The sequence below is a fragment of the Ascidiella aspersa genome, chromosome 2, assembly GCF_963924565.1.
Source record: "Ascidiella aspersa chromosome 2, kaAscAspe10.2, whole genome shotgun sequence".
NCBI lineage: Eukaryota > Metazoa > Chordata > Ascidiacea > Phlebobranchia > Ascidiidae > Ascidiella > Ascidiella aspersa.
Genome location: NC_139448.1, coordinates 32,012,004 through 32,026,001, shown reverse-complemented (window position 1 = coordinate 32,026,001; position 13,998 = coordinate 32,012,004). Strand labels below are relative to the sequence as shown.

The following is a 13,998-nucleotide window of genomic DNA, read 5'->3' as shown; positions in this document are numbered from 1 at the left end:
TCAATACAGACCCATAATCTATTTAAAAGTACCTTACCGTTGATGCGTCAGCGTTCAGACCAAAACTTCCTAAGTGTTCTTGAAGGCACATAAACCGTTTAATTAGTGTATTACCAGAGAATTAACGGGGAATATCGATTATCTGCCACATATCCGATATTACAGGATCGGATCCAAAACTGGTAAACTTATACTTTTTTATGGTATTGAATCAGACAATGTTTTTGCACACAATTATAAAGAAATATCTCGGACCTTAAACTAAACGGTTCACGTCGACGCAACAACAACTATTGTGACAAGTCGGTATCAAATTCGAAAAGAAACAAATTGGAATAAAACCGAAGACGTAACAACATCCTATCTAACCCAAAACCGGGGCTGCGTTTTTGCAGCCAAAAATGAACCAGGGTCCCAATTGTGACTACGGCCAAATGTGCAATTTTGTCCAGTCCGCAGTCGGTCTTCAATTCTACAGCATTTATTTTACCCCTTTACGCAACTAAAACGAGGATATTCAGCAAACGTTTCCTATCGCGTCATACAATTCAACTAGCCATCGTACATGGTTGGAAAATATTTTACCATGCTATTCCGCCTTTAATTTACAGTTACAAACCTGCGGCACCTAGCCCTAACCAAAGGAAAAACATTGCTAGCATTCAAACATCGATAGCGGAGCCACCGATACCGCAACGCGTCCTAACCAAAACATATACGAAATATTCGGTTGAGTTCCGGTTCGGCTCCTTTTATCAAAAAATGTTTCGGGTTTGGTGTCAGTCGAAGTAAAAGTTGCTCCGGTTCGGGTTTGGTTGGACTTGTGGGTCATACAACCTATAGGGTGATCAATTATATCTTTCTAGAATGTAATATACCCTTGTTATAAACGAACAAGGCGAATATTATTTCCTTTTTATTAAATAAATGTTAAGGGTACACCGCGACAAACATAAAAGTCTGTAAAAAACGATTGCAGACAAATGTAGAAGGTTTGAGTTTTCAACAATAAACGACACTTTTGTATTTTATTTGTTTTATTAGATATTTTTAGGTCTTTAATCGACGTTCATCTTCACTTTGGCAAGATCAAGCAGTATGATTTCTGTAAAATAAGTAAATCATTTTTACAGTTTTAATAAGTTCAAGTAAAAAAGAGACAATTACCTTTTTCGTAGTTATACATTACCGTTCGATTATGAAGGACCATCGGTCTTGATTGCAAAATTACCAATAACATCATTATTACAAAAATGTGCTTTTTAAAAGTTTGCCTAAACAACCCTACACACTGTAAAAAGAGTGAAAATAAACCTGAACAGAAAACAACAGTTAAGCACCTGCAAAGAAATGGAAAGTTGGGAATGCTCTTAGCATTGAGCAAAATGCAAAATGCTACCTTTCAGACACTGAACTGATTTCTTACTCGGCTAAAAATTGACAACTTTCCCAAAACCTCGTGTGACATCCAAATATAGCCAGCCAACGTAGTATACCAAGAAAAGCGTATTAAGCGGCTTTAGCGAAGTAAACAAATTTCGCAACGAAAGTATTGTTTATAATCACCTGGAAGTCTGACCCGAAATTACAAGAGGTCTCCTTGTTGCTTGAAAGCTGAGTCCATTTGGTTCGATGATAGTTGTCCGTATCTGAATCGAAAATGATTTGAATTAGACGTGTGAAGTGTAAAACATATTTTTTAACGATTGATATAACGTTAACAGCATCGTTTATTGTGGTAAAGGCAATTTAATTGAATCTGATAAACGCTATGGCCTTTCTAAATGAACTACGAGTTCCCACAAGTATATAAAGCTATACGGTAATGTATATACAATTATTATCTACCAGCTGTGGCAGCGGAGATTTAAATTCGACGCTCTAGATCCGTTTCTTCGGTGAAGATGGTGGTCAGGCTATCATCCTGTAAAACAAAAATCGTGAAATTTTGCCCGAAAGTGTGTGTATAAAGTAATAGCCTAACTTACTAAATGAACTTAAAGCCCTTTTCTTCTTCTTTTTTGTTGTCTTGTTCTTTTTTCTTCGGTTGTTGAATGTTGTCTCGACTTCTGCCCTATTTGCTTATTTCAGGCGCAAGTTTTACATTTATTCACGCAAAGGCGAAACTCGGAAAGCGAAAGCGCGTCGACGTTTTACATAAAAACACACAAAATGCTATGCACGTTAATAAACGCCATAGTTTTTTAGAAGTACAGTTCATTTTATTTTTGGTTCATGATCAGCAAGCTATTCTATAAAAACTTTAAAGTTCTAATTAACGAAAAAGAAATTATTTAAAATTAAATAGTAATTACAAAAAAAAAAAAAATTCTAAACATTTTTTACAATTAGTATACATTAGGCGGACCGTGAACCAAAAAGAAAAAGTTACATATTACAGTTTAAAAATGGCTGTAGCACAGTTTTGCAGTATTCGATCTTTTACAATATCCAAAATGTTATAAATTTTAGCAAAAACATTCTAACTGTTTTAAACTTTTTAATACCTTTGTACATACATAACTGGTCAACTTCGATTGTATGGTAAGACTACGAAAAGCATTCAGGTGAATGTTCGTTATGTTGCGCACGCTTGCGAAATATCGGTTTGCGACAATACTAAACGCATAACGTCCGTAACATTAAGCACACGAAACCTATACCTTACAGATAACCTTTATGTAGGCCTAAGCAAATTTCATCGACTTGGCGTACCGAATGTCATATTAAGACCAACGACGACTTTTAGGGACAAAATCAGCATCTCAACGCCAATGCTACTCTAATGACCCACTTATTAGACTGTGGAGGTTTGAAAAAGACCATTACCTAAAACTCCACGTATCAAATACCCTACAATCGAAGACGACGCGCGCTACAGCCAGTAAAAAATATTAAGTTACTTGGTAATCGGATGCAGATCAAAATTGTAGCGAAGTCCACTGGTATCCGTAAAACGATGAGGGTACGGCGTGTTTGATCGAAGATATCTGCAAGAAATCACAACCTATTTACAAAAAAAAACGGATAGGGCAATTTGTACTGTATAACTCAAAATAAAACTATTAGGAATTATTTAGTTTATTGGCGTAATACGTTTAGACACATATTATGTCATTAAAAAAATAAACTATATTAAAATGACAAAAACAGTCTGTAACCTTTATGTAGGCCTAATTAGGTTTGCTACAAGAAAATTTAATCTTGCGAACAACTTACACTAAAGTGTCCGATTCTTATTAAGTCTTGAGATTTTTTTTAAACATACCTTCTAACAGAAACGTGGCCTTTTCGATTTCCATCTTCTTTCCAGGCGACCCTCTCCGTCCCACATTTGTCGACCAATCTAAGATAAAACAACACAAATTTATCAGCTCTGCTGTTAAAGCATTCTACAAATGGGCGTACAAAGATAAAGATATAACACACTATATATCCTATGGATTTTGATGTAACCGGCCTCGAAGTTCTCAATTAGATTCCTGGCAAAAAGTAAATTGGTATATTACGGTAGTCGGCATATTTGATATATATACACCTGAGACCAAGAGTAAGGGTTTCAAATTTATTTTAAATTAATAGTACACGCCTTAACACGTTTAACTGGCTCCTATACACGCCACTACTTGAATTCAACGTTAAAATCTAACTAAACAAATCGCTTTCTAACTGTAACCAACAAAACCTTTAAAACTGCAACTATAATATTTGTATAATTTAAAACAAATTCAATGTAGTCAGTGCTACTTGATTTCAGAAACCAACTCGGCCTAAAATATTAGATCTAAAATACTAGCAACTACACACTAACATATCTGTAATCTGATTACGTGACACAAGACCTTTCACTGCAAGAACAAACCTAAATTGGCCAGCCAAAGTTTTCTCTCCCAGTTTACTAAATTTTCTCTACCACGTCGCTCATCTAAAAGCAGGGCTTCCCTCAAGGTAAAATTAATCGACCGTTTTTCCCCGAGCGTTTTTTGTCGCCAATTAGACTGCATTCCAAGGCGCTTACCACTAGTGAATGTTTTGAAATTTTTTTTTTTAATTGTTTTTTTAAACGATGAATTTGTGTGAAATTATTATTTAAAAACATATGTCATTTATATTTCCATTTTTGCAATTGTTTTTATTGTTTTGTTAACGATTGTGTTTATAAAAATGGAAAGCTGTGAACGACGGCGTTTTAATGTTTAGATAGCCTAATTACAGATGAATGTTTTGTTTTTGGTAATGCACGACCTTAAGACAATTTATTACATTTTTTTATAAACTGAACATAGTTTGATTAGATGCCCTATCGGGATGATTTTTATTATTACCGGAAACGATACTTTTAATAGGTTGTATCGTTACTCGTCCCATGCAATACTACGCGTGTGTTCATCCAGGTGTCCAAAAAGTCAAACAAGTTGTGACCGCCCTCTGATGTTTCTAGTAATAATTAAACCATCCGTGGGCGCCAACATAATATTTAAAAGTGGATTATTACGTTTGTACAGCGACGGACCAAGCATCTTGCTAGAGTGCTAGAATGACTCTTTCCATTCATACAGGGGTAAAGTAAAAAACGGTTTTAGGATATAAAATAAAGAAATAAATAAAATATCCATATTGCTTTATCTGTATTTTAAATAAGAAAGCTAAGCTAAAAATAGGTGTTCTTGACTATATCACTAGTATATTAGTAAATGTCAAAAGTACCAGGCACGGTATGATACCTTTGCTTATTGCATTTTTGACAAACCTTTCGAAAATCGTAAAATCGAACATTAACAAAAAAAAAGACAAATCTAAAAGGTGGATATTCGTTTAAATAATTAAATCAAATTTTCTTTCAACGTAAACGAACTTTTATTGCGTCGAACGCACAAAATCTTCTACTACCTTATTAAAACATCGGCTTTAGAAGCATAGTTGGACATTTAAAACGTCGCAACACCCTGGTCTGTCGGTTGAATTTTACGAATGACTTGCACAATGATCCTGGTTCATAAACTTCATTACTGTAACAAATGGTTTGTGCAAATATTATTGTCTCGATCATGTAAGTTCTTATCAACTGCTACAAACATACAGCGATCAATTATAATGCTACGACACAAAATTATAAATAAAGAAAATATGTGAAATTCAGCTACTATCGATGGTGCGTCAAAAATCCCACCAACTTTTTAAAAGGCGTTGCAAGCAGGGCTTTGGAGCTGGAGCCCCGGAGCCGTGTATTCTACCGGAACTGGAGCTCTTTGTGAAATTCAAATGGAGCTAGAGCCAGTTGTTTAAAAAATAGCTCCGGCTCCGATGTATTTTATAAGATTCTATGCTGCAACTATTAGCCGAATTCACATAATTTAACAGCAACCCTTCAAAAAATTAAGAATTGTTGCCCCTTTTCTAACTAACCATTGTGGTGTTTTGTTTGTGAATATTTTGAAACGCTAGATAATGCAAATTAAGCGTTCATCCCTAAACCCAAGTTTTTGACGTAATAGAGCCGGCGCAGAGGTATCAAAAAGCTCCGGAGCTGGAGCAATTTAACTTTTTGGCCTGCTTCAAAGCCCTGATGGCAAGGAATAAAAAGAACCGCTGAGTGGTACAGACCATATAGGGTCCTGTACTTCTGGTTTACCAAAATGATATAAATCAAATTATATTGTTTAAATAAATTCAAAACAGTTCACAGCTTTACAGGATTCGTTTTATTAATAAAAACGCAATCGCATGGCAATGAATTCAATAAAAAACGGCGAACACAAGCGAAAAATAGGGCAATTTAAAATGCCAAAAATATACGCGTCTCATCGCTACCACGGTGGTGTGTCGTGAATATATGTTGAGATGTGTGAAGCAGCTGCTAAACCCGATCGACAGACTCCATCATGAGAATTGAATTTCCTCGAACAACCTGGAGTAAAAAAGTGTTTCAAAGTAAAAATTGTGCAATAATAAAGTCAACAGTTTACAGTACACAGTTGAGTTCCACACTCAAGTGGCCCCAAAAAGTGCATTTTTTGGTACAATAGAACCAAATTTTTGGCTCCTTGCATTTTTCACCGAAATGTGCAGCAAAAAATGTAATGGTATTTTTTACAGATTTCTAACGGAAATGGTTTCCTGTAGACCACACGATCGCTGTTTTAAAAGGATATTTAAATTTAATGCCTTCAGTACCAAAGTTTTACTTCACCATTTATGTAATATTTTCAAGTCATTGGAAGTATTACACAATACTAAAGACTTGAAAATATTACATAATGGAACACACATTTGAAAATGGGATCGAGTTAATTACGACAATTTGAATTCCTAACATTGTGCTTAGTTATATAGTTAAAATTATGAAGCAGACAGAGGTCACCATATCCATAAAGGGGCCAAATTACTGTAAAGACTGGCGAACAGCCTGGATATACGCAAGGATTAATGCTATGGACAGGATAGAAAAATTTGCTTAGAACTTGTTTAACTTCATTATTATATTTGTTAATGAATGACATGTAAAAAAACCTGAACAAAAATATAATATAGTGATCTTTATAATAACTTTAGCTTGAGGGCCATGAGTTAGAAATAGGCATTTCAAAATTGTATCGGGATTGGCTTGTTTTTTTTTTATCAGAGTCCCCCTTTGCCTTAAAGGTAGGAAGAAAATATTGTATGAATTTGCTAAAGAATGTGTCTTTATAAAAAGTGCAAATTATGAGGATTTGCTTTAAAAGAAAATACAACCTTTGAGGCACTGTACTTTTAAAATTAAATTACAACCTTCTGAAATCACAATGATGTGCTGAGTGCTGATTAGTAAAGTAAACTTAAATTCAATGCAATCGTATAAAACGCTGGTATGCCATATGGCAATTTGTCCTACCAAAAAAATTGTTTTTTCAATAAGTTAGCATGTCTTACTACTTGGGTATATACATAAACTCTTAAAATCAGCCTGTTTTTCACACATCGATAGACAAATGAAATTTAGTTATGTGCTCAACATCAAATTACATTTTTTGGAAATTCCTACGGCAACAAGTTAGTAACTAAATTAACCTTAATTTGAGTTATTGATCACTAGAAATCAACTTATATATTAATAGACATAAGAAACCTCTTGGACAAAGTACTGAAGATTCATTGCTTCTGTGACAGAGTCATAGTGCAGTCATAATACCATAAACATTTTTCAAAAGATGGCTTTTAAATCATTCCCAAGGAGTCATGAGGTAATTTGCAAAAAACAAAAATTGTCACCTATAACTGTATGAAGCAAGCCAATCATACTTTGATTTGAAAAATGAAAATGGAAAAGTCTTGGTATACTGCCTGATTGCATTCCACTGCTTTGGTGCCAGAGATCTGTGGCGTGGAATGCTTGACCAAAATCATGCCAGTGATGTCATTTAGCGCGGAATATAGCCACACTAGTTAAATTACCAAAACAAATTATCATTTTTGGTGTATCTATTGTCCTATTTTGGCGTAGGATTTCAATACAAAATTTTTTCACATATATATCTTTGGCAGCCACAAATTATGGAATGCAGTCAGGGTAAACTGCGTGTAGGTTTTTTATCCACTTCAGTGTTTATAAATCATTCGTTTATCATTTCCATGGCACAAAATCTTTCCTGAGAAATATTATTGTGAAACCGTTTTGATTGTCCATCGAAATATTGAATGCGAAGGATGTTTTACCATGTGCGATGCACACAATTTCTTGTTATTGTTGCACAAAAAGAGTGTATCTAAGCGCGTCCTGTTAGCTAAGTGTGTCAGTCCCTGACGAAGGCTTGCTGTATAGTAAGCCAAAACGTTGGTTAAGGAAATATATTGCTTTAAATAAAAGAGTGTAAAATCCCAACCTGTTAGTCCAAAAATGATAGTAGGGAAATGTTTGGCTCTGGTCTAGAATCCTAACACTTTGTTTTTACAGTTACCAACAAGTTGTTAAAATTGAAGTAGCAAGAAATAAGTAAATATGGGATAATAAACAAAAATGATAATAATACTTGACCCACCCAAACTCTCGCAACCCTACCCAAACAATGTTAGCAATAAACCCCACAACGAAATGTGATCTGCGCCAAATTTTTAGATGGAAATGTTTATTGATTCAAGCAAAATAAAGCCAAAAAAGCATGACATACCACCATTCCTACAGGTTCAGGGATATCGTCTTTTCTTTTTCCAACTGCAACACCCTCATCTATTACAAGGTTCATGAAGGGATCAAATCCTCTCAATATGCCTTGAATACGTCTGCCACCATTTAATTTCACTGGAAAGAAAATAAAAGTTTTTAATTATAGAGCATGTTAATGTTTGGATTACAAACCAACTATTCTCTGTTGCTTATTTATATTCTTCACTCCACTGTGAATAACAATTGTTTTGTGTGAACAGTTTTTCAATTTAAAAAAGGTAGGTGCTGGTCTACAATCGTACCACAATTATTAAATTAATATGCACAATATTTGTGTTACGGTGCGAGTTAGCGTTTGGGTGTGGTTGGGTCCCAGATCGGAAACTTTGGATATTGCGCGGGGGAGATGTTTTGCAGCTGAAAAAATGCGCGGCTGAAAATAAAATTTCGACTTGAACTTGCGCTGAAAATAAACCACCAGGCTACCGAACGTTGTAAGTTGCGATATAATAATAAACTTACAGGTTTACAGCATTCATGGAATGCTTGAAGCACTGAGCAATTTTTGTCTGGTGTGCGGGCGCAGCTAAATATTTAAAAAGTTGGATTGTGTAGCATTTAATGTGCAATATTACTCGATACTGCCTAATTTGACGTCACTAAACATGTGACTGTTGTCCACTGATGCGTGACCAAAATTTTTAGCGTTTCGCAGGGTATTCTATATGATGCATTATATTCTATACGTCTTATAGACTAGCGTTTAAAAACGTTATGCAACTTCAGTATGCGGCCCGCCAATTTTTATTGTGCTTGTTGTGGCCCTTGTACCATTTTAGTTGTGTAGGCCTGATTTAAGGTGACACATTTTCGGTCATACACGAGTGAATAAATGTGACGTCAGTATAACAGGAGCCATACTAACGTTTCTATTACGTTAATATACTTCTCGTAAATAGTAAAGTTTGTTAAAGCCCGTATTTATATTTTAGTAGCATTACTCATTTTTAGGTAATTTAGTTCCATACAGAAGTTTGCGCGGCTGAAGTTTTGCGCGTTTGCTTGAGTCAGGTTTGCGCGGCTGAACACATTTTCTATAAAATGCGTGGCTGTGACCGCGGCTGAAGGTGCTGCTGCGCGGGGGATTTATCCAAACTTTCCAACCTGGGTTGGGTCAAGTATTATTATATTCATTATTTAATAATAATACTTAAACCACTCTAACCCACACCCCAACCCAAATAAAGTGTGTAGTGGTAGGATTCTATACCAGTTCCCAAACAACTTTTTATTTTTATTTTAAAACACATTTTACTTTGCTTGTGGTCTATTCTACCTTCAGTGTGGATGACAACGTTTGCTGCTGGTCTAGAATCCGACCACCTCTAGTTTAACTTTACAGTAACAAAACGATTTGTTAAAATTCAAATTGCAAGGAGGGCATAAATATGGAAGAATAAACATAATAATAATAATACTTGACCCACTCAAACTCTCACCTAACCCAAATATTGTTGGCAATATAACCCCCGGACGAAAATGTGGTAGGATTCTAGAACAACGCCCAATGTTTTTGTGTGAAGGTATTTTTTATTCAAAAATGATATGTTGTGCTAATACTATCTGCATAAAAGATATTATGCAGCAAAATCTTAATTGGGTAAACGCATTAACCGACTAAGCGCTATTCATTGGATAGTTAGTTTCTGACAAATAGTAAATTCTACTTACAGTCAAGCTTTTTGTCCATGAACCTGCAAACAAAACAAAAAGTTAATTTAATCGAGTCGTTAGCATTAAGCAACAATATATCATCTTACTTTTTCAACTCAGGGGGGTGTGCCTTGCTCATTTTGATTAAATGCGATATTGATTAAGAATCAAGAAGATTTACAGCGGATCAGAAAAAGCGAATGAAAAACGTTTTAAATTGCATTTGTCTCGCAATGTTGGCACACGAGGCGATAGAGAACGAAAAATATTTTTATTATGCGGGATGGAGTTTTATTTGCGACTTTAAACCGCAGGTACAGCTTAAATGTTTATGAATTTTAATTTTTAGTTAAAACATGTTCATTATCACTCGTTGTGCTATGTCGCTCCAATTTTTCGCACCAGCTTTTGAATATTAACCTTGAAAGTTACAGCTATTTCAAGACGTCGGGCGCTTGAGTTCACGTCTCCTTGCTAAGGGAATGGGTTAAAGTAGGTCACAACGTAAGCAAACAGCTGCTGCTTACCAGCGTGTTCAGTGAGATGTGTTTTCGCACTATCTGGTGCTTTTCCATTTCGGCAATCAGTTGCACTACAAGGTTATACAATATACACACTATATCATGAAAAATGGGATCATCTTTCGCGTCTAAACGAACTTAGAATAAAATAGAGAAGAAAACATTGTTGATGTTTACTATGCTAGCTGCTATTTTTGCGGTCTGACGAATTTGCACTTCTAGTAATTTAATTATTTTTTTTTTGGCAATTGAAATAAATTATACAGCAGTTATAGTAAGGCTATTTAGGTTGTATTAAAAAAGTATGTTCTTTAAAATAAGTCTTTATTTGCAGGTAAATTTTAAATTAAAGGCGTAATGAACGAGTGGAAAAACATCTGCTCGATTTTGGAAGGTTTGCTTGACTGGCTGAAAATTAAACACGAACATGTCAGCAACATGGTCATGCAGTGTGTTGCCGACGTCAACATCTTGCAACAGCAGAACAACCAACATCAAATGCTTATCCTGGAGCTGGAGGCAAAACAATCCGTAATCAAAAGTAGCCTTGATACTGTGAGAACAACTCTTGCCAGTCAGATTGACATTGAAGCCGTATCACCAACCGACAAACCAGGATTCCTGGAGCAAGAAAAAAATGAGGTTCTGGCATCAATGAAAAGATTGGCAGCGGACCTTGAAAATGAATGGTATGTTGTGCAAAAAAAGAGCGGTCAGTTGGAGAAGCAGATCAAGAAACTCCTTCCTGCCGTCAAAAACCTTTGGATTCAGATTACGGATTGCAGAGAGAAGTTAAAACAACTTGAGATTAAGAGGGACACTTGGAAAAACGTCGGGGACCTTCCGATTGAATCCTTGCAGGATCAGGTCGCCAGCATGAAGAACTTCCAGTTGACGAAGATCAAAGAATTATCGGACGGCGTCGCGCACCTTGACAGACAGGTTGGAAGCCTGAAAGACATGAACATGGGACTGTCGGCCGAGGCAGTGCATAAGGTGGATGAAATCCACATGAGGTGGAAACTCCTGCAGGTGTTTTGTGGCGAGAGGTTTAAGCAGCTGGTCGACGCCGTGAGAGACTTCGGTCCCAACTCGCAGCTGTTTCTCACCAGCTCAGTGGAGGGTCCGTGGGAGCGAGCGGTCGCAGACAACAAAGTGCCGTACTACATAAACCACCAGGAAGAAACGACAAGCTGGGATCACCCAAAAATGGCCGAGCTCATGGAGTCAATGGCAGATTTAAACGACGTTCGCTTTTCCGCTTACAGAACGGCCATGAAGCTGCGAAGGCTTCAAAAAGCTTTGTGTTTGGACTTGCTGCCCCTTCAAACTGCTGATATAGCGTTTGAGCAGCACAAGATAAACTCCTCGTTCAAGTATCCTGTCATCAATCAGTTTATGGGAATCCTGGAAATGATCGGATGCCTTACCACTATTTACGACTCGCTGGAAAGCGATCACAAAACACTTGTAAATGTCCCGCTGTGTGTGGACATGTGTTTAAGCTGGATCCTCAATGTTTTTGACACAAAGCGTCATGGACGAATCGGATCCGCTTCCTTTAAGATAGCCCTAATTTCCCTGTGCAAGGCAAATCTGGAAGATAAGTACCGTTACATTTTCCGCCAGAATGCAACCTCTGCCGGCTTTTTAGATGAAAGCTCATTGGGATGCATTGTTGAAAACTTCATGCGCATTCCCTGGCAAATTGGAGAATCGCCTGCATTCGGTGGATGTAATGCACAGCCTAGCATAAGAAGCTGTTTTCAGCTTGTCGGTACAAAACCCGAGCTGGATTCGGCACAGTTTATCGACTGGCTGAAACTTGAACCCCAGTCACTTGTATGGCTTCCAGTACTTCATCGTCTGGCAGCGGCAGAACACGTAAGTCACCCCGCTCGTTGTTCGGTGTGTAGGGAGTTTCCGATCGTCGGTTTTCGTTACAGAAGCTTGCGCCACTTCAACTATGACATCTGCCAGAGTTGCTTCTTCTCCGGTCGCATCGCTAATGGAAACATATTCTGTTATCCGATGGCCGAGTATTGCCTTCCCACCACATCAATTGAAAACATCCGCGACTTCACCAAAGTAATTAAAAACAAGATAAAAGGCAGGAGCAGTAAGAAAAATATCGGCTACCTTCCTGTTCAAATGCTACCAACCAACAATAAGCCACAATCCAATTTGACCGAAGTAGCAATCAGTAGAGATCTGCCAAATAATTCAGAGAATAACGATGATGGCTCGACTTCGCCACAAATCGAAAGCAGTGACATAGGCGGAAACGTAACATCAGAAACGCATTCGCGCATCCAGGAATATGCGAGTCATCTAGCCCAACTTGACGAACACGTGGCAATCAATTCGCTCATCGATGGCATGGACGACGAGCACCGACTAATTCTGGAGTACTGCGAAAACGTGGGATTCGACAAATCAGCGGCAAAAACGGCAGAGTTTCCGCACAGACACTCTGCGCTGTTTAACCACAAACAGGACGAGATACCTTTCAGCGGTAGTTACGTCGCGACCAGTAGCCATGCCCGTCCTGCCCCGTCGTTGCCTCCTAAGTCACAGCCCAACAAAGACACGAACCTAGTCACAGACCTTCAGCTTGCTGCCAAAGCCCAGGTGCTCCACAATCATTCAGACAGACTGGACAGTCAGGTTCAAATGTTGGAGGACCACAACAAAAATATCCGAGACCAGCTCGATCAGCTGAAGTGTTTGATGCTGGACGGAGACAGAAATGGTGTTTCTCCAACAGATTCTGGTTCGCAGACCTATGACAACTTGCGGAAACCACAGGCGAGTCCAGTGTTTTCCACTGCATCCTCGTACATCAATGAGCTATTGGTGAATGCTGGAAAACTTACAAACGCCCTTGAAAGCCAAGTAGCCATGTAATATGTGCTACGGTTACATCCACTGTTAAAAGCACAAATATACATGTGCTACACCGCAGCAAAATGAGAGCAGTGCTAACTGGCAGCACCGCAATATGATAATGTTATAAATATGAAAAAAAGTTAAAACACTTTAGTCACTTCCCATGCTGTAGATAGATACCATCTTTATTTCACATTTAGTTGTAATATTAGTTGCGATGCAAGGTTGTGTCGTTTTTCTGGCATGACCAGATACATGTGTAATATGTTTCTTTACTGTAAAAAACAAGTACTTATATATATATATAATATGTTACGGTTTTAATTTATGATTTTATTGCTCGAAGTTGGTGCAACAATGCAGTATGTTGGTTCTAACTTTATTTGTACATTTTTAGTACATCTTTTTGTATATAAATTGTTTGCAAATCACTAAACTTCATATAAACCTTAATTTTAAACTTTTCCTCTGTCCCTACACACTTCATATACAATTTGCTTTAAGCTTTAGTTTTTAAATCTACCTCACGCTTTTTATCCTAATGGCCATGCTACCGCTAAGATATATTTCCACACAATGGTACTACCCACAACCTAATATTTACTATCTGGCACTAATGGTACTTTTTTATCTCCATCTGTTTTGCAACAAATAAATCAAAACCGCTTTTTTAGTTTTGTGCATGTAACTCAAGGTTATTGCTTTTAATAAAAAAATGTATAATAAACTGAATTG

General features: G+C 37.0%; 2 protein-coding genes across 3 annotated transcripts; one reads left to right on the top strand and one right to left on the bottom strand.

The window, feature by feature from the left end:
• Positions 1-5,679: 5,679 nt before the first annotated feature.
• Positions 5,680-10,075, bottom strand: LOC146164947 (small nuclear ribonucleoprotein G-like). Of its 2 annotated transcripts, none has more exons than XM_083381754.1 (4): positions 9,961-10,075; positions 9,872-9,894; positions 8,145-8,275; positions 5,680-5,908 (listed from the first exon to the last, which is right to left on the bottom strand). In XM_083381754.1, exons 1-4 carry the CDS (start codon positions 9,990-9,992, stop codon positions 5,858-5,860), a joined length of 237 nt encoding a protein of 78 aa, XP_083237880.1. In that variant the 5' UTR covers positions 9,993-10,075; the 3' UTR covers positions 5,680-5,857. The 2 variants fall into 2 exon arrangements, with proteins under 2 accessions (XP_083237880.1, XP_083237881.1); XM_083381755.1 differs by having other exon boundaries at positions 8,148-8,275.
• A 582-nt stretch (positions 10,076-10,657) lies between these two features.
• LOC146164946 (dystrophin-like) lies at positions 10,658-13,972 on the top strand. Its single transcript, XM_083381768.1, has one exon. It carries the CDS (start codon positions 10,732-10,734, stop codon positions 13,279-13,281), a length of 2,550 nt encoding a protein of 849 aa, XP_083237894.1. The 5' UTR covers positions 10,658-10,731; the 3' UTR covers positions 13,282-13,972.
• Positions 13,973-13,998: the final 26 nt, after the last annotated feature.